This window comes from Heteronotia binoei, chromosome 18, assembly GCF_032191835.1.
Source record: "Heteronotia binoei isolate CCM8104 ecotype False Entrance Well chromosome 18, APGP_CSIRO_Hbin_v1, whole genome shotgun sequence".
NCBI lineage: Eukaryota > Metazoa > Chordata > Lepidosauria > Squamata > Gekkonidae > Heteronotia > Heteronotia binoei.
Genome location: NC_083240.1, coordinates 37,804,867 through 37,832,317, shown reverse-complemented (window position 1 = coordinate 37,832,317; position 27,451 = coordinate 37,804,867). Strand labels below are relative to the sequence as shown.

Here is a 27,451-nt window from a genome sequence, read left to right as displayed (position 1 = left end):
TGGTCGGAGTATTTTCAGGTTCTCTTCAGTGCCAACCGCGTAGTTCAAGATTCAGCAATCCACCTCACCCCACTTCAACCGGTGAAAACAGAGTTGGATGAGATCCCCACCCTAGAAGAGACTGTTAAAGCCATCAAGCAACTGAAAAGTGGCAAGGCAGCAGGAGTTGATGGAATTCCACCAGAGATCTGGAAGCATGGGGGCACAGTACTACATAGCTCACTTCACAAAGTACTTGTCACCTGCTGGGAACAAGGCAAATTACCACAGGACTTTCGCGATGCAATCATCATCACCCTATACAAGAACAAAGAGGAAAAGTCAGACTGCTCCAACTACCGGGGGATAACCCTGCTCTCCATCGCAGGCAAAATCCTTGCCAGAATACTCCTGAACAGACTGGTGCCCACCATTGCAGAAGAACTCCTCCCAGAGAGCCAGTGCGGCTTCAGAGCTAACAGGAGCACCACCGACATGGTATTTGTTCTCAGGCAGCTCCAAGAGAAATGCAGGGAACAGAACAAGGGTCTGTATGTGACTTTTGTCGACCTTACCAAAGCTTTCGATACCGTTAGCAGGAAAGGCCTGTGGCAAATCTTGGAACGTTTAGGATGTCCCCCAAGGTTCCTCAGCATGATCATCCAGCTACACGAAGACCAGCGAGGCCAAGTCAGACACTGCAACGACCTCTCGGAGCCCTTCCCAATAGGCACAGGTGTAAAGCAAGGCTGCGTTCTCGCGCCAACTCTCTTTACGATCTTCTTTAGCATGATGCTTCAAAGAGCCGCAGTAGATCTAGATGAGGACGATGGTGTCTACATCCACTATCGCACCGATGGCAGCCTGTTCAACCTGAGGCGACTAAAGGCACACTCCAAGACAATGGAAAAACTCATCCGAGAGCTACTGTTTGCTGATGATGCTGCACTCGTCTCCCACTCGGTATCAGCTCTGCAGCATATGACATCCTGCTTTGCAGAGGCTGCCAAGCTATTCGGCCTAGAAGTTAGTCTGAAGAAGACAGAAGTTCTCCACCAGCCTGCACCCCAGGAAGATTATCACCCTCCCTGCATCACTGTGGGTGAATCAGTTCGGAAGACAGTCCAGCAGTTCAGCTACCTGGGGTGCATCATCTCCTCAGATGCCAAGATCGACAAGGAGATTGACAACAGGCTGGCAAAGGCAAACCGTGCATTTGGCCGACTGCACAAAAGAGTGTGGAGCAACAAGCATCTGAAAAAAGGCACAAAGATCAATGTTTACAAAGCAGTTGTGATGACAACCCTCATCTATGGCTCCGAATCGTGGGTTTTATACCGTCATCACCTGCGACTCCTTGAGCGCTTTCATCAGCGCTGCCTTCGCACCATCCTCAACATCCACTGGAGTGACTTTGTGACCAACACTGAAGTCCTCAAGCGGGCAGAGGTTACCAGCATCGAGGCACTGCTTTTGAAGACGCAGCTGCGCTGGGCAGGGCATATTTCTAGGATGGAAAACCACCGCCTTCCCAAGATTGCCCTGTATGGCGAACTCTCCACCGGCCATCGAAATAGAGGGGCACCAAAGAAGAGGTACAAGGACTCCTTGAAGAAATCCCTTAGCACCTGTCACATCAACCATCACCAGTGGTCTGACCTAGCCTCAGATCGCAAAGCATGGAGGCACACCATCCACCAGGCTGTCTCTTCCTTTGAGAAAACACGCATAGCTGGTCTTGAGGACAAAAGGAGATTGAGGAAGAATCGCACTGCTACAGGACCAACCCTAAATCAGACTTTTCCCTGCAGCCGCTGTGGCCGGACCTGCCTGTCCCACATTGGTCTTGTCAGTCACCAGCGAGCCTGCAGCAAACGTGGACTATTGCACCCTTCTTAAATCTTCGTTCGCGAAGCCAAGCCGAGAGAGAGAGCAGAAATATAAACTTTACAAAGGACACAAACAAACACAATTAAAATATTTTTTTTTTAAAAAAAACATGCTTAAAACGTTAGCACTTGTTTCTCTTAAAGGTGCTTTCGTTGTATCTCTCCCTTGGGATCCAGAGAACTGGGCAAAGGAAGCTCTGGCTCTTTCCCTCCCTCCCCAGGGGAGCAGGAGGGGGAGGAGTCTCAACCAATGGAGAAAATTGAGGTTTTGCTCTGTAGTTCCTGTTGACTGAGAGAGCCTTGCAAAGCAAGCTGTGATGCAGGAGGAAGCAAGAGAGTGGGAGAAGGAAGCAGAAGAAAGCCAGTTGTTCGAGGGCCTGATAGGAGCCCTCCAGGGGCCTGATTCGACCCCCTGGTCGCACGTTTGTCACTCCTGCTCTAGCGTGTGGGTAAAAACTCTATGGCAGCATCCTAGTGGTTACCAGGTCTGTGTTGGAAATTACCTGGAGATTTTTTTTGGGGGGGTGGAGCTGGGAGAGGGTGGGGTTTGGGGAGGGGAGGGGCCTCATCAAGGTACAGTGCCCTAGAGTCCACCCTTTCAAGCAGCCATTTTCTCCAGGGGAGCTGATCTCTGCCAGCTGGAGATCAGTTGTACAAGCGGGAGATCTCCTGGCCCCACCTGGAGGCTGGCAACCCTACGCTGGCAGCAGGTAAGACCTGGCATTCCTAGAACAGTTTATACAGAAGTACCTACTGCCCTGAACCTTCTAACTCTGCAGTGAGTAGCCCTACTGAGGGAAATATATCTACACACCACAGGGTTCAGTAATTCCACCTTCCCAGAGCACCCTAGGTTTGGTAATTCAGCAAGTAGAGCTAGGATCTCTCCCAGAGAATTCTCTGTATCGTTGGCTGAACGACAACTCCTCCAGCAAGATGCCCTCGCACGTGTTAACACCCCCAAACACCCACCCCCTGTGTGTTCTCAGTATCTGCTATTCAGAAATATATTACTTTATTAATATATGAAGGTTCTAACCAGGGCTTTTTTGTAGCAGGAACTCCTTTGCATATTAGGCCACACACCCCTCATACAGCCAATCCTCCAAGAGCTTGCAGGGCTCTTATTACAGGGCCTACTGTAAGCTCTTGGAGGATTGGCTAAATCAAGGATATGTGGCCTAATATGCAAAGTGTCATGAGCTTTGAGGAGGGGGAGCTGGAATGATTAAGAGACCAGGAAGAACAGCCTTCCAGCGCCTCAGCCAAAGAACCAACAGCTGGCCCATCAATCACTCTCCCCACATTCCAGGCACCAGCGCCGGCTGTTGACAATCAGTCTCCTCCAAGCTCTCCCCCTCCCATCTCAAGAATGCAGAGCCGTTTTCGGAAAACACTCTCAGAACGCAGGCACGAGGCATGCCAATGCTTCCGATCTCTTAGCCCCGAGTTCTAGGAGAATTACGGCTACCCAGGGAGCAGGCTGATTGAGGCTCCCATATAACTCACACCTGGGACTTGGCAACCTCGTGGAAGCAACAAGTCGATTTCCTGGCCTGCATCCACGCTCCTTCCTGATTCCAGTTCCTGACTGGTTTGAATTCCTTGGCACCCTGACCCTTTGGCTTTGGACACTGACTTCTGCTTCTGGTTTGCGATTTTGCTGTGGTGACTCAGCTCCTGCTTGACTTCCTGAACTTTGACCTCGAACTGGCTTTGGACTCCCACTTACCTCGCCCTGAGAACATGACACAAAGGAGTTCCTGCTACAAAAAAAAGCCCTGGTTCTAAGGAAAATGGCTAGTCACTAGTATTGGACAGCCTGTTAACAGACCTCTTTCCACCACCCATGAATTTGGCTCCTTCTTCTCTGAACCTGTCTAAAAGCTAGCATCTGTGCAAGCACAAAGCTTTGGAGGGGGACACAGATGGGAACCAGGGTTGCCAACCACCAGGCGTAGCTGGAGATCTCTGAGGATTACAGCTGCAGGCAATAGAGATCAGTTCACCAGGAGAAAATGCCACTTTGGAAGGTGGACTCGATGGCATTTTTTTGTTGTTCAGTCGCCCAGTTGAGTCCGACTCTTTGCGACCCCATGGACCAAGTCACGCCAGGCCCTCCACCATCCTCCGAAGTCCGCTCAAATTCGAGTTAGTTACATCAGTAACGCTGTCCAACCATCTCATCTTTTGCCGTCCCCTTCTTTTGCCTTCTGTCTTTCCCAGCATCAGGGTCTTCTCCAGCGAGTGCTCCCTTCTCATTTGGTGGCCAAAGTATCTGAGCTTCAGCTTCAGCATCTGACTTGCCAGGGAACAGTCTGGGTTGATTTCCCTTAGGACTGACTGATTGGATCTTCTTGCAATCCAAGGGACTCTCAAGATTCTTCTCTAGCACCACAGCTCAAAAGCATCTATTCTTCTGGACTCAGCCTTCCTTATGGTCCAGCTCTCACAGCCATACATTTTACCCCATGGAAATCCTTCCTCTCCCCAAACCCCTCCCTCTTCAGGCTTCAACCTGCCCCCCCCCACAATCTCTAGGTGTTTCCCAGCCCAGAGTTGGCAACCCTAATGGGAACGAGCACTTACTTGGAGAATTTGAACTTGGGGAAGCGAATGGAGTTCTTGATGTAAACAGTGAAGTTTTCAGCATTTGCCAGAAGAGGTTTTCTTGAAAGGAAAGGATGGGTTTCTTGGATTAGTAATATTTCTGGCTGGAGGAAAGGGATGTTTATGATAAAAATCTGGAATGTTTTTTTAAAAAAGGCAAGGATAGGAACTCACTTGGATTTGCCTTTCTTCTCCACCGGGCACCAAGCGATAATTTCACACGTCCCACTCATCTGGCCTCCAGTTTTCATACAGCGTCCCGTCTTGACCCCTGCAGGGAAACCAAGATTGGGGGGTGGGGGGAGATCAGGCAGTGCAAAGGGAAGAGCTGCCCACTCTAGGCTGGGAAATACCTGGAGATTTTGGAGTCCACCTTCCAAGGCAACCATTTTTTCCAGGAGAACTGATAGATGTCACTTGGAGATCAGTTGTAATAGAGTGAAGTCTCCAGTCACCACCTAGAGGTTGGCAACCGTAGCAATGATCTTTTGGATTTCCTGGGGCAGCCTGGTTTTTTGAGGGAATTTGCTTCATTGGGGTGCTCATTAACAAACATTGAGCTGTCTTACACTGAATCAAACCACTGGACCCTTCAGGGTCAGTCTCATTCCGCTCTAATAGTGGCTCTCCAAAGTCTCAGTCCGGTAGTCTGCCGCCTGGTCCTTTGCTGGGAATTGAACTTGGGTCCTTCTGCATGCTAAACAGAGGCTCTCTTCCACTGAGCCACAGCCAGCCAGCCAGCCAGCCTTCCTTCCTTCCTTAATTCCTTCCTTCCTTCCTTCCTTCCTTCCTTCCTTCCTTCCTTCCTTCCTTCCTTCCTTCCTTCCTTCCTTCCTTCCTTCCTTCCTTCCTTCCTCCCTCCCTCCCTTCCCAGCTGAGGAAAGAGACTTCAATTTCCTTTGTTTTAATTGTTAATAAATATTATTTGTTTTGATACCCTTCTGCTCTACCCTTCTCTTTGTTAGAGTTACTTCCCCAATAATGTCTTTTTAAAAATCTCTGTATAAAAAAATCAACAAACATCCAATAAAACGACAGCGTCAGATCAACCAAGAAGAGCTGGCTAATGTTCATCTCTTAAAGGGCAATCCAAGTTGTCCTGAATAGAAATATCTCTTAGGGCAGAACTGTGCATCGTGCACACCTTTTTGCAAGCCCCGCTTTGCTCATGCCGGAATTGGAGTATTCAGGTGCTCTTTCTTTCGGAGCTCTTTTTGATTTTGTAGGGTGACATCATGAGCCTTCTGTTGGCAGAATAACTAACACAGCAATGGTGCCCAGCCTGACTTAAGAGGAGATAAAGGTTTTATTTAAGAAGGCATTTGAAGCTAGACACAAAAAGAGCTTTTACCGTTGCCAGAAATTACAACTTCCCCAGCTGGACAGTCACTGTTCTGGTAACAAAGAGCGTCTGGAATGCCGGGACTCTGAAAGCAAAGGAGAAACAGGGGCAATGATTCTGGGGCCCAGGGCAAAAGGGCCTCCACATCCCCTTTATTCCTACCCAAGTCCACTCTGTGCAAGAAGAAATGCACTTCCCTTAAAAAACACACTGCAGTTTGCATGTGGACCTTAAATAGATTTACCACCACCATTTTTTATCACCCCCACTGGCCACGACTCCTCCCTCAGTGTGGGGTCGGGTCAATTTCCCAGGCCACCCCATAGGAAGAAGCATAGATCTTACTTGCCAGAGATCACCTATACATCCCCTCTGTCATTTGACAGATGAACAGAGAGACATTTTAGAATACCTCTTTTTTTTAATCCCAAGAGTTTTCACTTCGATTCCATTTGGCGTTATGCGCTGCTGAAGGCTCTACCCCATCTGCAGAATTCATTTATTCTGCAGAGACCTGTCCAACACTGTTTGCTCAGTATCTTAGATATACTTGAGGGGAAAGTAATAGTCGTTAAGAAGATTCTGTATGCATTTCAAAATAGACCTCAAGAGCTGCAGTATGTGAAGGAGCAGGCTATGAATGACTTGGCCTCTTAAATATCATATGCACACACTTACATACAAGTGCAATCAGTGCAACATACATCTAGTAGGAAGAGAGTTGTTACATTTCAATTTCCTCCCAGGTCAAACAACCATGGAGTTTTGTGACTGGAACTCCCAATGTATCAGCCCCCCCAAAGTGGGTCAAATCCAGGTTGGTTTGGCAGTGCTGAGGAAGGGGAAATTCACTGTCTACCTGCCAGTGCCGTTTGCTTGAACAGGAAATGTCCTACCTCCCCTGCCCAATATTTTAAGCCTTTGCAGGAAAAAAAGACAAGTGCAATATGGGTTCCTGTTTTCTCCTACAGAGCAATGTAGATAAGAACATGGTGCTTTTGATAGGGAAACACCAGGGAGGGAAAGATCCCCTACTCCCCACCTTTTCTAGGGTTGCATCTCGAATCCATATCAACTCCCTTCACAGCTGGTTTTTAGATATTGTTGTTTTAAATTATTGTATAACTTAAATACTGCTTTTAAACTTATTAGATATTGTATAATTTTATCGAACTGTTGTTAGCTGCCCTGAGCCTGCCTAGGCGGGGAGGGCGGGATATAAATAAAAATTTATTATTATTATTATTATTATTATTAGCTGGGTTTCTTTCTTTTTTTTGTACTAATTATCTATCTGGAGCTGGAGTCAAGGAACCTCACATCCTTACTCCCAAGTAGGGTTGCCAGCCTCCAGATGGGGCCTGGAGATCTCCTTTTACAACTGATCTCCAGCTGGCAGAGATCAGCTCCCCTGCAGAAAACGGCTGCTTTGAAGGGAACTCTTTGGCATTGGACCATGCTGAGGCCCCTCCCCTCCCCAAACCCCGCCCTCTCCTGGCTCCACCCCCAAAGTCTCCAGGCATTTTCCAACCCACACCTGGCAACCCTGCTCTCAAATCATTTGCTGTGCAGTGCCTTCTCGAGGGAAATCAAAACCAACTGGGATGAGCCACTCATGTCAAAATCATTTTTCCTAAGCTTTTCTCTCTCCCCCCCTGCCCCTCCCCCCCCCCAGCTTCGTTTGTCTCTGTTCCTACCTCAGGGCATGTAGCCTGACGTTGGTTTTGGGTGACGATCAGGTTGGTCATGATGAAGAAGACACCTTCACCCTATGTGGGGGGAAGGAAGCCGGAAAAAAGCCATGTCACATTTGTTCATTGTAAACTGAGGATTGAGGCCTGAACATATTACGGATCGGGGCTGAGGAAACCGAGCATCTGCTACAGGAACAAATGATGCATCTATGATGACGTTGCTAAATTTGCTTGTTTAATTCTTGTTCTGATTTTTTTCCCCCGTACAACATTAAGGAGGGGGTTCTAGCTCTGGCCTGAACTCTCTGCTCACGACCTGAGTTCGATCCCCGGCGGAAGCTGGGTTTTCAGGTGGCCAGCTCGAGGTTGACTCAGCCTTCCATCCTTCGGAGGTCGGTAAAATGAGTGCCCAGCTTGCTGGGGGGGTGGGAAGCGTAGAAGACTGGGGAAGGCAATGGCAAACCACCCTGTAAAAAGTCCGTCGTGAAAACGTTGTGAAAGCAACACCACCCCAGAGTCAGAAACGACTGGTGCTTGCACAGGGGACTACCTTTACCTTTTTTTTTCTAGCTCTGAAGAAGAGAGAAGGAGATTGCAGGATACCGTAAACATCACTGGGTACTGTTCGGCCCAGCGAAACTGAACCTTCTAGGCACAAAATTGCCAATCTCCAGGCAGGAACTGGAGAACTCCTAGAATTACCACTATCTGAGCTTCCGCTGGGATTGAACTCAGGTCGTGATCAGAAAGCTCTGACTGCAGTACTGCAGCTTTACCACTCTGCGCCACAGGGCTCATCTAAGATAGAAAGCGTTTATTCCAGCAAGGTATGATGTCAGCGTTTGCTGGGGGCAAAGGCTTGCTAGTTGGAGTGCTTAGCTAACCACAGAAACTGAGAAGAAGAGTAAACGGTAAGACAAGCGAGCTAAAGCTTCCTGTTTTGATAGAAACTGGCTCTGAATAGGGCGGCAGGTGATGCTATAGTAGTCTACGAGGAGAAAGCGAAGGCCTACATGGCAGGAACATCCCATAGGTGGTTGAAAGGTCGCTAAGAGCATTGAAGGGTCAAAGTGGCAAAGCAAAAGGTCATTGAGTGAATAATAGAAAAACAGCGGAAAGGAAGTCCATATTTGATGACCCTGCCAAGACAAGAGTAGACGTGCGTGTCATGAAATATGCCCTGTGACAACATGTAACCAATCACAGTAAGTAAATGCAGCATGTATAAAAAGTATGTATAAAAAGACTGGTCTAACCTGGGACATCTAGGTCAAGTCTCAAAGGGATAAGAGCCCCGTGGCGCAGAGTGGTAAAGCTGCAGTACTGCAGTCCTAAACTCTGCTCACGACCTGAGTTCGATCCCAGCGGAAGCTGGGTTCAGGTATCCGGCTCCAGGTTGACTCAGCCTTCCATCCTTCCGAGGTTGGTAAAATGAGGACCCAGCTTGCTGGGGGTGGGGGAGTGTAGAGGAAGGCAATGGCAAACCTTGTGAAAGCAACGTCACCCCAGAGTCAAAAACGGCTGGTGCTTGCACAGGCGACTACCTTTACCCTTATAAAAAGCTATGACTAGTCGTATAAGATGGAGGAACTTGCCGGCTTGCGAAGGCAGTCCCTCTGCCTTTGTTGCAATAAAAGCTATCTGCTTCTACTCAAACAACTCCGTTTGGTCAATTGACTTGGGACTAAGGTTCCCAAACTCCTGCCTGAGTGGGGGTTCTCCTACTTGGGAAGTTCCCAACCCACCAGCTCATATTGGGCCGGCAGGGGGATCTCCTCCTGACATCACAAATGACGTTATCATGCCGGCGACATCACACTTTGGCCACTCTAGGAGCTTCCAGGAAAACATTATGGTTTTCCCAGAAAACCATAGAGTTTTCCCGGAAGCTCCTAGAGCAGCCAGCGTGAGACATCACTGGCACAATGACATCACTTGCGAGTGACGTCATCGCACCGCGCACGCACAGCATGTGTGAAAAAAGACTTGGCAACTCTACTTGGGACTGAGGGGAGGTCCTGGTGATGACCCCAGACTAGGGTTGCCAAGTCCAATTCAAGAAATATCTGGGGACTTTGGGGGTGAAGCCAGGAGACTTTGGGGGTGGAGCCAGGAGACATTGGGGCGGACCCAGGAGACATTGGGGCGGACCCAGGAGCCTGGATGTGACAAGCATAATTGAACTCCAAGGGAGTTCTGGCCATCACATTTAAAGGGACAGCACACCTTTTAAAATGCCTTCCTTCCATAGGAAATCATGAAGGATAGGGGCACCTTTTTGGGGGGCTCATAGAATTGGACCCCCTGGTCCAATTCTTTTGAAACTTAGAAGGTATTTTGGGGAGAGGCACTAGATACTATACTGAAAATTTGGAACCTATAGCTCAAAAAATAGCCCCCCCCCCCAGAGCCCCTGATACTCACAGATCAATTCCTCATCATTCCCTATGGGACTCGTTCATGGAGGTGCATAATGGCTGTGGGGGTGGAGCTTCCCCCGCCGGCCAGCTGGCTGGGGGAGGGGGGAAGCCTGTAAAACCAGGGGATCCCCCGCTGGGACCTGGGGATTGGGAAGCCTACCCCAGACCCATCTCCAACTCCTTTGCATAGCAACCCTGGGCTTCCTTGGTGGTCTCCCATTCAAATACCAACCAGGGCTGACCCCCGCTTAACTTCCAAGATCTGACAAGACTGGTCTAACCTGGGTCATCCAGGTCAAGTCTCAAAGGTATAGGATGCCGTCCCCTTGTTGAAGCTAAACTGGTCAAGGTTTAATCTTTGTCTGGACTGCTCTTGGGAGCAATGTTCCCTCTAAGCTGAGTTAGTGTGAGCTAGCTCACAGTTTTTTAGCCTCCAGCTCACCCATTTTTGTCTCAGCTCAGGAAAAATGGCCCCAGAACAAACCAATTTATGCAGTAGCTCACAATTTTAATGCCAGTAGCTCACGAAGTAGAATTTGTGCTCACAAGACTCCACAGCTTAGAGGGAGTTTTGCTTGGAGCCCCCTATGAAACCACCTCAGTAGGAGAAAAGCACCCCCTCTCAGACAGACAACGTGAGATAAATAAACTGAGGTGTGGGGACAGCAAGAGAAGACCTTGACTAATTTCGCACTAGATCTTTAATCCTGGTTTAACTCTCTCCCCAAACTGACATTCTACACTAGAATCAGAGAATCCGAGAAACCAACTCTGTGACTCTATGATTCTATGATTTTAGTGTAGAATGTCAGCTTGGGGACAGGGATAAACCAGGGTTAAAGGTCTAGTGCGAAATTGGTCCATGAGTGCGCCCAAGGGAGAATCACTTGGCTTGTGCTTCTGGCTCCTGAGACAGAGATGAAGTCCTTCCCCAGAAGGCCCCAAGAAGGAAACTCTAAGCCCTTGACCCTTTGCATCAAACCTCGTGACCCTGATCAACACAGAGCTCATTCCCCCCTAAACTCCTTGTAGATAGGTCAGAATGATGTAAGTATCCATGCCTGTATTAACTTGTTCCTGTAAGATTTTTTTAGATGTATATTCATATTCATATTTTTTTGTTTACTTCAAAATTAAGAAGAAGAAGATGATATTGGATTTATATCCCGCCCTCCACTCCGAAGAGTCTCAGAGCGGCTCACAATCTCCTTTACCTTCCTCCCCCACAACAGACACCCTGTGAGGTGGGCGGGGCTGAGAGGGCTCTCACAGCAGCTGCCTTTTCAAGGACAACCTCTGCCAGAGCTATGGCTGACCCAAGGCCATTCCAGCAGGTGCAAGTGGTGGAGTGGGGAATCAAACCCGGTTCTCCCAGATAAGAGTCCGCACACTTAACCACTACACCAAACTGGCTCTCCAATGTGTAAAAAAATGATTAGCAGAGGAGGAAAGCAGTAAGGAGGTCGAAATTCCCTGAAGAACTCTATTGCATATGATTCCGGATGTCATAAAGTTCTGTCAGCAATGAAAGACTGCAGTGGCAAGCCGTTGTACTTGGCCTCCAATAGCTGGAAGGTGCTCCAGCTTCAAGCAGCATGCCTATAAAAATGCACTTTAATTTGTGGTCCATTATTGATATGTTATAAATATCTTTTGGCTCGGCTGCTACTGTAGATCTTGGTCTGGCTCCATCAGCACTACTTGGCACAGGGCGGCAACAGCCCTCTCTCAGAGGGAGGACGTCTGAGGCAAACTGCATTAACCTTGAAACAGGAGCAACATCGGATCCTGAAAGCCCCAGAGGATTCTGGGAAAGCCTTTGGCCTAACTGTTTGCAAGCTGCCTGGGCTGTTTTGGGAAAGCAGCTACAAAGGCCTAACGCCACACCACAATTCTTGTGCAAAGCACAAAAACAGCTGAACGGCTTTGCTATGCAGGGAGGGACAGTTGGTGGGGCTGCATAGAAGTGATTTACTCTGGCTAATGAAAATTCAGTTTTAAAAAAAGAAAAGGCAAAGGTCGTCCCCTGTGCAAGCACCAGTTGTTGCCGACTTTGGGGTGACGTCACATCACAACGTTTTCACTGCAGACTTTTTTACGGGGTGGTTTGCCATTGCCTTCTCCAGTCATCTACACTTTCCCCCCAGCAAGCTGGGGACTCATTTTACCCACCTCGGAAGGATGGAAGGCTGAGTCAACCTTTAGCTGGTTACTTGAACCCAGCTTCCGCCGGGATCGAACTCAGATCATGAGCAGAGCTCCGACTGCAGTAGTGCAGCAGCAATGTACAAACTGGATCTTTCTTGAAACAGATTTCCTTTTTGTTCTTCTGTTTTCTCCGCAAGTCTTTTTGTTTTGCTGGCGGTCATTACTAGAGCTCCCCATTCTTGTGGTGTAGAGATCGGTTGTTATTCTAGGAGAATTCCAGGCACCACCTTGAGGATGCTGAAACTAAAATGGGGGATGTCCTTATATGGGGGGGGAGGGGAGGATGTTGTACAAAAAAACAGAACACCCACTACATTTAAAGTGTTCTGAATAGGGATGCCGACGCAAAGTTGAGACATTCTAGGAGATTCTGTGGTGGAGCCAGGAAAGGGCGGGGTTTGGGGAGGGCAAGTACCTCAGGAGGGTATAATACTCCCAATGTTCCTTCTAAGCTGCGCAGTCTTGTGAGCACAAATTCTAGTTTGTGAGCTACTGGCATTAAAAGTTGTGAGTTACTGCATAAATTAGTTTGCTCTGGGGCCATTTTTCCTGAGCGAAGACAAAAATGTATGAGCCAGAGGCTAAAAAAATCTGTGAGCTAGCTCACACTAACTCAGCTTAGAGGAAACACTGAATACCACAGAGCCCACCGTCCCGAGCAGCCATTTTCTTCAGGGGAACTGACCCCTCTTGTCTGGAGATCAGTTATGACCAGGGTTGCCAATCCCTAGGTGGGGGCAGGGGATCTCCTGGTTTGGAGGCCCTCCCCCTGCTTCAGGTTCGTCAGAAAGCGGGGGGAGGGGAGGGGAGGGAAATGTCTGCTGGGGACTCTGTTATTCCCTATGGAGATTTATCCCCATAGAAAATCACGAAGAATCGATCTGTGGGTATCTGGGGCTCTGGGGGGGCTGTTTTTTGGGGTAGAGGCACCAATTTTTCAGTATAGCATCTAGTGTTTCTCCCCAAAATACCCCCCAAGTTTCAAAAAGATTGAACCAGGGGGTCCAATTCTATGAACCCCAAAAGAAGGTGCCCCTATCCTTCATGATTTCCTATGGAAAGAAGGAATTGAAAAGGTGTGAGGTCCCTTTAAATGTGATGGCCAGAACTCCCTTTGGAGTTCAATGATGCTTGTCATAGCCCTGATCTTGGCTCCACCCCTAATGTCTCCTGGCTCCACCCCCAAAGTCTCCTGGCTCCACCCCCAAAACGCCCAGATATTTCTTGAATTGGACTTGGCAACCCTAGTCATGACACGTTTGGGGGAGGGGCTTCAAATTTCACAGAGGGGATCCCATCCTCCCCCCGCCCCCCCCCCCGCCACACTTGCCCATGGAGGCTGGGTGCAGCTCCCTTTCAACTCCACCTCACCCTCACCCCAATTACTGAACACTTTGTGAATCCAGGCCTAGCAGTTGCCTCTGGGCCTGGTAGGGTTGCCAATCCCCAGGTGAAAGCCTAAGAAAAACCGTGTTCAAAAGAGATGATAAACCTCTCAAAAAAGTCTCTAAGGGCTGATAAGAAACTTGGAAGAGTTACACAGGCTCAATGCCAAAAATTGTTTTTACTGCCAGCCTAACTAGTAAAGCTGTGAGCTCGTTAAAGGCACAAAGCCTATTTTTTACAAACTTATACCACTTATGCAAAATATTTAAAAAGGTAAAGGTAGTCCCCTGTGCAAGCGCCAGTCGTTTCCGACTCTGGGGTGACGTTGCTTTCACAACGTTTTCACGGCAGACTTTTTACGGGGTGGTTTGCCATTGCCTTCCCCAGTCATCTACGCTCCCCCCCCCCCCCAGCAAGCTGGGTACTCATTTTACTCACCTCGGAAGGATGGAAGGCTGAGTCGACCTGGAGCCAGCTACCTGAACCGGTTTCGGCTGGAATCGAACTCAGGTCATGAGCAGAGGGCTCCGACTGAAGTACTGCAGCTTTACCACTCTGCGCCACGGGGCTCTTACAAAACATTTACATAGGGTTGCCAATCCCCAGGTGAGGGCAGGGGATCCCCAGGTGAGGGCAGGGGATCTCCCGGTTTGGAGGCCCTCCCCCTGCTTCAGGGTCTTCAGAAAGTGGGGGAAGGGGAGGGAAATGTCTGCTGGGAACTCTGTTATTCCCTATGGAGATTTATTTCCATAGAAAATCATGGAGAATTGATCCGCGGGTATCCAGGGCTCTGGGGGAGCTGTTTTTTTTGTGTAGAGGCACCAAATTTTCAGTATAGCATCTAGTGCCTCTCCCCAAAATACCCCCCACGTTTCGAAAAGATTGGACCAGGGGGTTCAATTCTATGAGCCCTAAAAGAAGGTGCCCCTATCCTTCATTATTTCCTATGGAAGGAAGGCATTGAAAAGGTGTGCCGTCCCTTTAAATGTGATGGCCAGAACTTCCTTGGAGTTCAATTATGCTTGTCACAGCCTTGATCTTGGCTCCACCTCTAATGTCTCCTGGCTCCACCCCCAAAGTCCCCAGATATTTCTTGAATTGGACTTGGCAACCCTACATTTACAACATTACAAAGTCACAAATCATACAGAAAAACAAGTCACTTGTCCACCCCAGGAAGGGTTGCTGAAGTAGCAGCGTTGATACCCAGACCCCTCTGTAGAAAAGCAAAATGATTGTTGACAAACTCTCTGAACAACAATGTTGCAGTGTAATGAAGACTCGAAGACAAATAAGAAGTATAATTGGTAACACGTTTCCCAGGTAAAATTTACGTGTTTCGATACCAACTTCTTCTGGAGAGCCAGTTTGGTGTAGTGGTTAAGTGCGTGGACTCTTATCTGGGAGAACCGGGTTTGATTCCCCACTCCTCCACTTGCACCTGCTGGAATGGCCTTGGGTCAGCCTTAGCTCTGGCAGAGGTTGTCCTTGAAAGGGCAGCTGCTGTGAGAGCCCTCTCCAGCCCCACCCACCTCACAGGGTGTCTGTTGTCGGGGGGGGGGGAGGTAAAGGAGATTGTGAGCCGCTCTGAGACTCTTCGGAGTGGAGGGCGGGATATAAATCCAATATCTTCATCTTCATCTTCTGTTCAAAATACTTCAATAATCTGGAACCAATGCTCTATCACAGTATGCACGCAGTTAATCAATTACTCCAAACAGGCATTAGCGGTTCTTACGAGACTTTTTTGAGAGGTTTATCATCTCTTTTGAACACGGTTTTTCTTAGGCTTTCAACTATACTGTGTTCTTCCCTATTGGTTTTTTGGTAGAAAAAGCCCAGCAGGAACTTATTTGTATATTAGACCATACCCCCTGATGTCACCATTGTTTCACATAGGGTTTTTGTAGGAAAAGCCCAACAGGGATTCATTTGCATATTAGGCCACACCCCCTGATGCCAAGCCAGCCGGAACTGCGTTCCTGTGTGTTCCTGCTCAAAAAAAGGCCCTGGATTTAAGTTCCCACAGATTAGGCCCCGTTTGACCATTAGAAGAGAAGATTTTCAGGGCCCACCTAGAAGTTGGCAACTTTAGATGATGCGAATGAGTTGAAAGCATGTGGGGAAGAAGCACAATACAACGAAGGCCCTGTCAGTACCTGCGAGGGGATGACGTAGTCGGCAACATCCCAGAGTCGTTCCCCCAGCTCAGAGGTGTTGGTGAAGGCCACGCCTTTCACCTTGGTGATGACAGAACTCTGGATGGACGTGTCCACATCTTGGTAGCCTTTCTTGACCACAAACACCCACCTGGAAAGCCACAAAAAGAGATGCAACAGTGAACTGGTTTTAGGGTTGCCAAGTCCAATTCAAGAAATATCTGGGGACTTTGGGGGTGGAGCCAGGAGACTTTGGGGGTGGAGTCAGGAGGCATTGGGGGTGGAGCCAAGATCAAGGCTGTGACAAGCATAATTGAACTCCAAAGGGAGTTCTGGCCATCACATTTAAAGGGACGCACACCTTTTCAATTCCTTCCTTCCATAGGAAATAATGAAGGATAGGGGCACCTTCTTTTGGGGCTCATAGAATTGAACCCCCTGGTCCAATCCTTTTGAAACTTGGGGGGTATTTTGGGGAGAGGCACTAGATGCTATACTGAAAATTTGGTGCTTCTATCCCAAAAAACAGCCCCCTCAGAGCCCCAGATACCCGTGGATCAATTCTCCATGATTTTCTATGGGAATAAATCTCCATAGGGAATAACAGAGTTCCCAACAGACATTTTCCTCCCTTCCCCCCGCTTTCTGACAACCCTGAAGCGGAGGGGGGAGGGCCTCCAAACCTCCTAAGTGGCCATCAGTTTCCCCTTGGGGGAAGGCTCAGACTCATTTGGATTTTTAGAGATATTTGGATTTTTAGATATCCTCGATCCCTCTCTCCTTTCTGACAAAGAGAGCTGTGTTTCTTCACGCTTATGCTACAATAAAATTTGTGCGTCTCAAAGATGCTACTGGGCTATTTACTATTTTGCAACAACGGACTAACACAGTTCACTCCTTTGGCTCTTTCTCCTCACTCTGATTCCATGCCTGACACAGACGGGACAAAACAAGTCAGAGAAGAAGTTTTGCCTGGTAAAGGTGGCTGTCAAAGTCCCCGGAACAGCCACTAGCAGGGCCAGATCTGGGGGGGGGGGGGGGGGGGGCAAAGGGGGATGCTTGCCCTGGGCGCCAACAGAGGGGGGTGCCAAATTGGACATGGAGTCCATTGTATTCTATGGGACCATAAGATCATATGGCCCATAGGGGGTGCCATTTTTTAATTTTGCCCCCTCTCAACAAACATGACAATCCAGTCCTGGCCACTAGGCTGCCTTCCTCCAACATCTGCTGGTGTCAACATCTGTTTGGGCAAGGAATGAACCTGGGATACCATTAAATGCCACTGTTGACATCACCAGGCATGCTGAGCAGCATCCCAAGACATAAAAGTGATGCTTCCGTTTCCGAGTGCTGGCAGAGCCGCTGACACAGACAATAGTCATTTCCTCTTCCTTAAAGCCCAAGTGTGAATCAATAGTGATGATGATAATGATGATATTGGATTTATATCCTGCCCTCCTCTCCCAATTTCAGAGCGGCTCACCATCTCCTTTATCTTCCTCCCCCACAACAGACACTCTGTGAGGTGGGTGGGGCTGAGAGGGCTCTCCCGGCAGCTGCCCTTTCAAGGACAACCTCTGCCAGAGCTATGGCTGACCCAAGGCCATGCCAGCAGCTGCAAGTGGAGGAGCGGGGAATCAAACCCGGTTCTCCCAGATAAGAGTCCGCACACTTAACCGCTGCACCAAACTGGCTCTCAAAAGCTCTCTGCAGACAGAGCAGTGTCTACCGTTGCTTACAAAAGAGAAAAGGTTATCTGGGCACAGATGGTCCAAACTGCATTGGCAGTCCAGCATAAACAATGTGCACCCTTGCATCATCCCTCCTCTTTAGATGGGCATGGGGTGAAAAGCATAAAATTTGGCCGGGCATCAAAGCTCTGTCCCAGTTGCCAAAATCCTTCATCAGCCTCCCTCCAGTTTCTGCAGTTGCAGTAGACATCTCACTCACACTTCCCAGGGCACAAGCTGCAGGGCTGAGACACGCAGGAGCCTCCAAAGCATCCAGCATCCAGCCAGCTGACTCCCGAGGCTTGCCTGAGCAGATGCTTTGGTGGTAACCACAAACCAGAATGCTGTAGGGACAACCAGGATGTGTGGGAACGTGGCCCAGAGTCACATTGGGTCCAAACGCTTCCTCCCTCAGCTGAGAGGTCGCCGCTTCCTTCGCTTCAGCAGCAGGTTAGAGCAACCGGGGAAGAATGCGGAAAAGCATTCTTTGCCCACAGATATAATTAACATGAGGTGGTAAAGCTGCTCCCATAGCAACCCATCCTGCGCCAAATGGAGGCTTTGCAGGATGGTTTTGATTTCCCTCCAACGCCAAACAGACAGCTGGTGCTACCGAAAGAGCAACTACTCTCTGCAGAGACTATCACTGTCCCAGGGATCACTGGCTTTCAGCTAGCGTGCGGGAGAGCCAGTTTGGTGCAGTGGTTAAAGTATCAGACTAGGGTCCTAATCCCAGGTCCTAATCCTAGCCTCTGCCGTAGAAGCTTGGTGGGCGACCTTGGGTCAGTCACACACTCTTGGCCTCACCTACCTCACAGGGTTGTTGTGAGGATAAAACAGAGGAAAGGACCCCTGACCTGAATAGCCCAGGCTAGCCCAGTCTCATCAAATCTCAGAAGCTAAGCAGGGTCAGCCCTGCCTAGTATTTGGAAGGGCGACCTCCAAGAAATACCAGGGTTGTGAGGCACAGGCTGGCAACGGCAAGCCACCTCTGATGGTCTCTTGCCTTAAAAACATCTAGCTCGCCACCTACTGGTGCATTACACTAAAAAGAGCTAGAACTTCTGGCTGCCAGTCAATCTTAGGATCTCCTGGCTATACTGCACCATATTATAACAATAACAATAAGAGGAGAGGAGAATGATGCAAGCTGCTTTGGCTCCCCATTGAGAAGGAAGGCGGAGTAGAAGAAGAAGAAGATGAAGATATGGGATTTATATCCCGCCCTCCATTCCGAATCTCAGGGTGACCCACAATGTCCTTTACCTTCCTCCTCCACAACAAACACCCGGTGAGGTAGATGGGGCTGAGAGAATGCTGACAGAAGCTGCCCTTTCAAGGACAGCCCTGCAAGAGCTATGGCTGACCCAAGGCCATTCCAGCAGGTGCAAGTGGAGGAGTGGGGAATCAAACCCGGTTCTCCCAGATAAGAGTCCGCACACTTAACCACTACACCAAACTGGCTAGTAAAAATGTAAAAAACAAAAAAAAACCCACAACATCACAGTCCCATGTATCACTGGCTTTCAGCTTTTAAATAAGTAGAAAGACAGTGGAGGGGTTGGAATAGAATGGAAGTTAGGATTCCCACTCTTGGCTCAACAGCAGGGGGAGGAACGTTTTGTTGACAGATACTGGAAAAATGGCACTGTGTGATGTCACAATATCATTTCTGGCTAGGAACCTGGAAGTGATGGCCCTGTGTTGCACAACACTCTAGAATTTCCCCTGAGCTCTATAGTAAAAACAATAGCGATCGGGAACATTCCTAGAGCATTGCACAAAGCATAGATGTCACTTCCTCCTCAGAAGTGATGTAGTGGTGTTGTGTGACACCATTCCTCCTCGCCACTCCACTGAGCACTGATGGGGGTTAGGGACTGCTGGAAAGGGGGGGCGTGCCCACTTCATATGGCAACCCTAGTGAAGGTACATTTGTGAGGTGGCCAAATGTCATGGCCACGCTGTTTCGATTTGAAAACCAACCCGGTTCCTGACATGAGTTTGCTCCACCCTTAACATGATACTTCAGGTCTCTCCCCTCCCACCCCCCCCCCCAAGCTGTAGTAATAATTTTTGGAAGAATAATTGCTGTTGAAATGATGCCTGTTTTTGCCTTAAATGCGTAAAGGTTATGTGTGGAGCAAACAAGTCAGGAATGCCAGAAATGAAAAGGCTTGTGACCAGTGATCCTTCTAAGCTGAGTGAGCATGAGCTAGCTCACAGATTTTGGGCTTCCAGCTCACACATTTTTGTCTTACCTCAGGAAGGATGACCCCCCAGAGCACACTAATTTATATAGTAGCTCACCATTTTAATGCCAGTCGCTCACAAAGTAGAATTTTTCCTCACAAGACTCTGCAGTTTAGAGGGAACATTGCTTGTGACACTGTATTTATACAAAAAAGAAAAGCCTCGTTGTACAGACCGGTTCTGTTTTAGTTTAACGGTTATGATTTATCTCTCTCCTTTCCAAATTCTGGGAATTGTTGCTTGTTATAGGCCCTAAACATTCTTCGTTAATCCTCCCCCACCCCAAAGTAGCAATCCCAAGCGCACCTTGAGGAGAAGATATCATGATTAAAGCATTCTATCTACAGGGCAGGGCAGATACGGCCTGAGCCTCTGGTTGCCAGCTCTGGGTGGGGAAATACATGAACATTTGGACGGTAGAGTCTGGAGAGGGCAGGGTTTAAGGAGGAGAGGGACGTCAGCAGGGTACAAATGCCACCGAGAGCAGCCATTTTCTCCAGGGGAGCTGGAGATCAGTTGGAATAGCGGGAGATAGGGTTGCCAATCCCCAGGTGGGGGCAGGGGATCCCCCAGTTTGGAGGCCCTCCCCCCACTTCAGGGTCATCAGAAAGCGGGGGGAGGAGAGGGAAATGTCTGCTAGGAACTCTACTATTTCCTATGGAGACTTATTCCCATAGGAAATAATGGAGAATTAATCCGTGGTTATCTGGGGCTCTAAGGGGGCTGTTTTTTGAGGTAGAGGCACAAGGTTTTTAGTATAGCTTTCAGTGCTTCTCCCCAGAATACCCCCCCCCCCCAAGTTTCAAAAAGATTGGACCAGGGGGTCCCATTCTATGAGCCCCCAAAGAAGTTGCTCCTATCCTTTATTATTTCCTATGGAAGGAAGGCATTTAAAAAGGTGTTTCAAGATATTTCTCGAATTGGTCTTGGCAACCCTAGTGTTGCCTAATATACAAAGGAGTTCCTGCTATTAGAAAAGCCCTGGGTCCATCAAAGTCAGTCTTGTCTACTTGGACTGGCAGCAGCTCTCCAGGGTCTCAGGCTGAGGTTTTTCTCCTCACCTACCACCAGAGCTTTTAACTGGAGCTACCAGGATTGAACCTGCAACTTTTTGCACGCCAAACAGATCCTCTACCATTTGGTGTAGTAGTTCATTGTGCAGACTCTAATCTGGAGAACCGGTTTTGCTTCCCCCACTCCTGCACATGCAGCCAGCTGGATGACCTTGGGCCAGCCCCAGTTCTCTCAGAGCTGTTCTCTCAAGAGCAGTTCTCAGTCTGAGCTCTCTCAGCCCCACCTACTTCACAAGGTGTCTGTTGTGGGGAGGGGAAGGGAAAGGAGATTGTAAACCACTTTGGGACTCTGAGTGATGGGCGGGGTATAAATCCAACAGCCTCTTCTCTCTTTTCTTCACTGAGCCATAGCCCCTCCCAAAGGGAACACTTATCCACAAAACTCATAGTTAATTTGTTGAACGAATTGCCACAGGACATTGCAATGGCTTAATTGTCTTGAAAAGACAACTTAAAGGGAAAATGGCTATTGGTCATGACTGAATGGAACCTCAATGTAGAGGGGGAGAGAGCCAGTTTGGCACAGTGGTTAAGTCTGCAGACTCTTATATCTTATTCCCCACTCCTCCACTTGCAGCTGATGGAATGGCCTTGGGTTAGCCACAGCTATCACAGAAATTGTCCTTGAAAGGGCAGCTGCTACAAGTGCCCTCTCAGCCCCACCCACCTCACAGGGTGTCTGTTGTCGGGGGAGAAGACATAGGAGACTAAGCCGCTCTGAGTCTCTGATTTAGAGAGGGAGATGGGGTATAAATCTGCAGTCGTCTTCTTCTTCTAAACCTTTGAATAACAGACACTCAGTGTGGGGAGCTCTGCTTGTGGGGCTTCCGGAACATCCAGTTGGGTGCTGTGGGAAAAAGAGTGATGCTGCAATCGATGGGCCTCCAGCCTGATTTAGGAAGGCTCTCCTGATGTTCTTAAGCTCCTTCTTCATTGCAAGGGTGATTTAGCCAGCATACCAGTAACCTGTGTGCTAAAATCAGATCTGCCTCTGAGAGCCAGTGTGGTATGATGGTTAATTGTGCGGACTCTTATCTGGGAGAACCAGGGTTGATTCCCCACTCCTCTATATGAAGAAGAAGATATTGGATTTATAACCCGCCCTATACTCTGAATCTCGGAGTGGCTCACAATCTCCTTTACCTTCCTCCCCCACAACAGACACCCTGTGAGGTGGGTGAGGCTGAGAGGGCTCTCCCAGCAGCTGTTCTTTCAAGGACAACCACTGTGAGAGCTATGGCTAACCCAAGGTCATTCCAGCAGCTGCAAGTGGAGGAGTGGGGAATCAAACCTGGTTCTCCCAAATAAGAGTCCACATACTTAACCACACCAAACTGGCTCTCAGAGGCAGATCTGATTTTAGCACCTGCTGATGTGACTTTGAGTCAGTCACAAGTTCTCGCCAGAGCTTTTCCTCTCAAGAGCTAGTTTATGTCAGAGCTCTCTCAGCCCCACCCTCACAGGGTGTCTGCTGTGAGGAGGGAAAGGGGATTTTTAAGTGCTCTGAGACTCCTTTGGTTAGTAAAGAAAAGGAAAAGTCCCCTGTGCAAGCACCAGTTGTTTCCAACTCTGGGGTGACGTTGCTTCACAATGTTTTCACGGCAGACTTTTTAATGGGGTGGTTTGCCATTGCCTTCCCCAGTCTTTTTACACTTTCCCCCCAGCAAGCTGGGTACTCCTTTTACCAACCTCAGAAGGATGGAAGGCTGAGTCAACCTTGGGCCGCTACCTGAATCCAGCTTCCGCCGTAATCGAACTCAGGTCGTGAGCAGAGAGTTCAGAGAGTTCAGTACTGCAGTACTGCTGTTTTACCACTCTGCGCCACGGGGCCGCTGGTTAGTAAAGGGGAGGGTATAAATCCAATCTCTTCTTCTCACAACAGGGTGATAAAACACACCGCACAGGCAGGAAGTGGGAGGTGAATTCTCTTGGGGTACCATGTTTTGCATCTCATAACTGGAGCACCCCAGTTCTTTATTTGTCCCTAGTGGAAAACTGGAAATAGGCCGGAAATTAAGCGCAATAGCGGGGGGGGGGGTGTGAGAGGGGAGGGGTGGATTGCAGGAGAGCTCCACAAGCCCTGACTGAATTTGCTGTCAGTTTGTTCAGCCTGAACCTCATGAAAGTCGGGGTGGGGGTGGGGACATGTAAGGGCATTTTAGTTTAATTTGATCAACTGACTGTCGAATGATTCTGCAATGGAAACTCTTTGTCCGTCCGCAGGGTTAATCTTGACAGACGGGGCATAGAACGCGGACACAGAAAAGACGAAACGATTGCTAATGTTGATGAGCTAACCCGGCAGAAACGTCGGTGCCTGCTGCTGCTCTGTGTGTCTTTCTCCTTTTGATGCGCATTGCTGGCTGGACTCAGCCAGACCCCCTGCCCCAGCAGTTCAACCTCCTTGTTATACGAATCCTGCACTAGCACCTCCGACTACAGCAATCTGGGCATGTGCGGAAAGCCTGGCTACAGAGGCTATCAGCCACAAGCATGATGGCAGACATCTAGAAGTCTAGAGCAGGGGTCCCCAACCCCTGGGCCAGGGACCGCTACTGGTCTGTGGTCTGTTAGCAACCAGGCCATGAGTTGTATAATTATTTCATTATATACATTAAAATGTAATAATAATAATAATAAGGCAACACTGGATTTGTATCCCGCCCTCCACTCCGAATCTCAGAGTCTCAGAGTGGCTTACAATCTCCTTTATCTTCTTCCCCCACAACAGACACCCTGTGAGGTAGGTGGGGCTGAGAGGGCTCTGACAGAAGCTGCCCTTTTAAGGACAACTCCTGCGAGAGCTATGGCTGACCCAAGGCCATTCCAGCAGCTGCAAATGGAGAAGTGGGGAATCAAACCCAGTTCTCCCAGATAAGAATTCGCATGCTTAACCACTACACCAAACTAATAGAAATAAAGTGCACAATTGTATCTTCCTGAAACCATCACTCCCCACACCCCACCTGGGTCCATGGAAAAATTGTCTTCCACAAAACCGGACCCTGGTGCCAAAAAGGTTGGGGACCCTTGGTCTAGAGAAGGTAATAAGGGTACTACTGTCAAGAAACGTTCCCAAATAGCGCTGTTGTCTGAAAGACGGCTGTACAGATTGCCTCATTCCCCATTTCTTTCTTTGCAGATGCTGTTCCCAATTTGTTTGCTTCTTTTGCTCCATTTGTTCAAAAGTGACACAAAAATTATGTTTAAAAATGGCAGAAGAAGAGGGCTACAGCTAAGTATGCCCACCCTATTTCCAACAGCGCACACAGCCAAGTGCCTCTGGAAAGCCCAGGAACTGGACACGAAGGCCTTTCCAGCCAGCCAGTTTGGTGTAGTGGTTAAGTGTGCAGACTCTTATCTGGGAGAACCAGGTTTGATTCCCCCACTCCTCCACTTGCAGCTGCTGGAATGGCCTTGGGTCAGCCATAGCTCTCTTATCTGGGAGAACTGGGTTTGATTCCCCACTCCTCCACCTGCACCTGCTGGAATGGCCTTGGGACAGCCATAGCTCTGGCAGAGGTTGTCCTTGAAAGGGCAGCTGGTGTGAGAGCCCTCTCAGCCCCACCCACCTCACAGGGTGTCTGTTGTGGAGGGAGAAGATAAGCCACTCTGAGTCTCTGATTCAGAGAGAAGGGCGGGGTATAAATCTGCAAATCTTCTTCTTCACTGTTTTCCTCCAGTAGCTGCTGTCACTGAGAGGTACACTACCTCTGAATCTGGAGGTTCTATGTAGTCATCATGGCTAATGGCCATGTTGACAGACCTGTTTAAACCTTATTAAAAGCTAATGGACTTTGCATGCCAAAGGTGTACGTGCCACATGTTTGCACAACGGGCAAAGGAGAGAAGAAGGGAGCCTCCTCACATGCAGCTAACACACACTGGGGCGGCACAGAGAGCGCAGGTTTTCTTAGGGTTTTCCTTGTGTTATCAGAAACCTTCGTGTTCATCTCTGATGGGATAGTGACCCCCGGGGAAACACTGGTGCAGGCAGGCAAGTCTACCACACAAAGAAAAGAAGACTGCAGATTTATACCACACCCTTCTCTCTGAATCAGAGACTCAGGGCGGCTTACAATCTCCTATATTTTCTCCCCCCACAACAGACACCCTGTGAGGTAGGTGGGGCTGAGAGGGCTCTCCCAGCAGCTGCCCTTTCAAGGACAACTCCTGTGAGAGCTCTGGCTGACTCAAGGCCATTCCAGCAGCTGTAAGTGGAGGAGTGGGGAATCAAACCCGGTTCTCCCAGATAAGAGTCTGCGCACTTAACCACTACACCAAACTGTCAGCAGCCAACCTTTCCCGTGCTTCCAGACAAGGAACAACTGATCCGGTACAACTACACAGGAACCGTGCTGAATCCCACAGGACCCAGCGATCAGCATGCTCCGCATTGGAGGCAAAGACCACCATCTCAAAATTACACTTGATTCTCTCCCTTGTTCACCAGATCGTAAGAACAGCGTCGCAGGATCGGACCAAAGGTCCATGCCGCCCAGGGTTCTGTTTTCAGTGGCGAAAAGCCAGCTGCCCTTTATGGGGGGGGGGGGGTAGCTCACAAACAGGGCACCATCCTGTCAGATGAGGGACTCTCATCTCAATCAGATGAGGGACTCTCATCTCAATCAGATGAGGGACTCTCATCTCAATCAGATGAGAGAATCCCATCTCAATCAGATGAGGGAATCTCGACCAGCCTTCCTTCTGTTAATCTCTCACAGCTGCAGAAGCAGAGCCAGCCTTACCCCACGATGTAGGCCATGATGGACAACTGGACGGCTCGGTAGAGAATCCCCACTTTCTTGTTCTTGGCGATGACATATTTCTCCGTCTTGTAGTCAAACAGCGACAAGCACAAGGCTTTCCAGGCGATCTGCCCCATCCTCCCGGCTGGCTGGGCACCCAAGGCACATCTGAAGGAGGCGGTGGGGGAAAGGACAGCTCCGGAAGAGACAAGCAGCCCCACGTGCCTGGCGCCAGAACCTGAACCATCAGCTGGCGAGAGAGAGTCCCGGGGAAGGTGGCTCTTTCTCCCCCGCCTGCTCCGCCTCTCTCGGTCTTGTTCAGCTGCTCCCAGGCGCAGAGAGAAGGAGCGCTAGAGGAGAGCACTGCAGCAGCAGCCGCTGAGGAATGCGGACTGACAGGCGAGGCATGCCGAAAAACCACCTTCGGTAGGAACCAGCGATGGCATCCGGCAAGGAGGGTTACCAACAGGCCTGGAGGAAACGGTCCTGTCTCTTTAACAGAGGAAATGCGTGGAGATGGGCAGCTGAATCTTTTCAGGGCAGGGAGGTAAATAGCATCACCTGGTAAATAACAGCCCCTTCAGCCTCTCTTAAAGGGGCAGGATATTTTTCTCTCTCCAGATGTTGGGCAACCCTGGGTCTTCTGGATAGTTCTACACACCAGTGTTCCCTCTAAGCTGAGTGAGCATGAGCTAGCTTGCAGATTTTTAGTCTCCACCAGCTCACACATTTTTGTCTTAGCTCAGGAATGGATGACCACACCCTCACTTAGCGAACGGCAGTGCAATTCACTTTTGGGTCAACAGCAATGTTCCCTCCAAGCCGCAGAGTCTTGTGAGCAAAAATTCCACTTTGCGAGCTACTGGTATTAAAGCTGTGAGATGCTGGCATTAAAGTTGGGAGCCGCTGCATCGAGTAGTGTGCTCTGGGGTCATCCTTCCTGAGCTAAGACAAAAATGTGTGATCTGGAGGCTAAAAACCTGTGAGCTAGCTCACGCTAACTCAGCTTAGAGGGAACACTGGTCAACAGGCGTGGGATTTGGGCCTTTACGGGTGTAGAATTTGGGCCTGATATTTAGAAAAAAATCAGGAATCTTTAATCTTGACAATATTGGCAATAGTTTGTATGATTTTATTGTGATTTTAATTTAAATTGTTGTACTCCGCTCTGCACCCCCAAAAACGAGGGAAGGGGCAGAATAGAAATAAAATAATAATGATAATAATATGACGACTGCTAAAAATTGGAAACCCCCACATACTCCCACTATAAGTTAGGGGACCAGTATGTAATGGGTAAGGCAATGGATAACCCTTTTTTTTGAAAATTACTGATTTGGCTATAGATTACGATTTGCTTTGGGCCCCAGGTTTGGAATTCTTTGGGAATATTTCCTTTTTTGCCTAATAGAATGAATTGTAGGCTTTTTCTTAATTCTTAATACCTAGCATATTATGTATTGTTTTTTTGTAAATGGTTTGTTATATGCATCTAATGATCTAAATTGGATTCTTGTATGTTAGATTTATATTTCTGTTATTTATTTTTCCTATGTTCCCCTTGTATTGGATTAGATTCAATAAAATCTATTAATTTTTTTTTAAAGTGTAGGAATGATTTCTAATTTTTTTGGAATGGAATGGGATCTCTCTCCCATGAGCCAGTTTGGTGTAGTGGTTAAGTGTGCGGACTCTTATCTGGGAGAACCGGGTTTCATTCCCCACTCCTCCACTTGCACCTGCTGGCATGGCCTTGGGTCAGCCATAGCTCTGGCAGAGGTTGTCCTTGAAAGGGCAGCTGCTGTGAGAGCCCTCTCCAGCCCCACCCACCTCACAGGGTGTCTGTTGTCGGGGGGGGGGGGTAAAGGAGATTGTGAGCCGCTCTGAGGCTCTTCGGAGTGGAGGGCGGGATATAAATCCAATATCTTCTTCTTCTTCTTGAGTAAAACTACTTAGC

General features: G+C 48.8%; 1 protein-coding gene across 1 annotated transcript in view; it reads right to left on the bottom strand.

Annotated features, from left to right (window-relative positions):
• The window catches only part of P2RX5 (purinergic receptor P2X 5), a 33,208-nt gene extending 7,513 nt beyond the window's left edge, over positions 1 to 25,695 (bottom strand). The window contains exons 1-6 of the mRNA XM_060259053.1: positions 25,495 to 25,695; positions 15,688 to 15,838; positions 7,518 to 7,589; positions 5,830 to 5,905; positions 4,653 to 4,749; positions 4,458 to 4,538 (exon numbers count right to left, since the gene is read on the bottom strand). Coding sequence (XP_060115036.1) covers positions 4,458 to 4,538; positions 4,653 to 4,749; positions 5,830 to 5,905; positions 7,518 to 7,589; positions 15,688 to 15,838; positions 25,495 to 25,631 — 614 coding nt within the window. The 5' untranslated portion in view covers positions 25,632 to 25,695. The remainder of the gene's footprint in view (positions 1 to 4,457; positions 4,539 to 4,652; positions 4,750 to 5,829; positions 5,906 to 7,517; positions 7,590 to 15,687; positions 15,839 to 25,494) is intronic.
• Between the last annotated feature and the right edge of the window lie 1,756 nt (positions 25,696 to 27,451).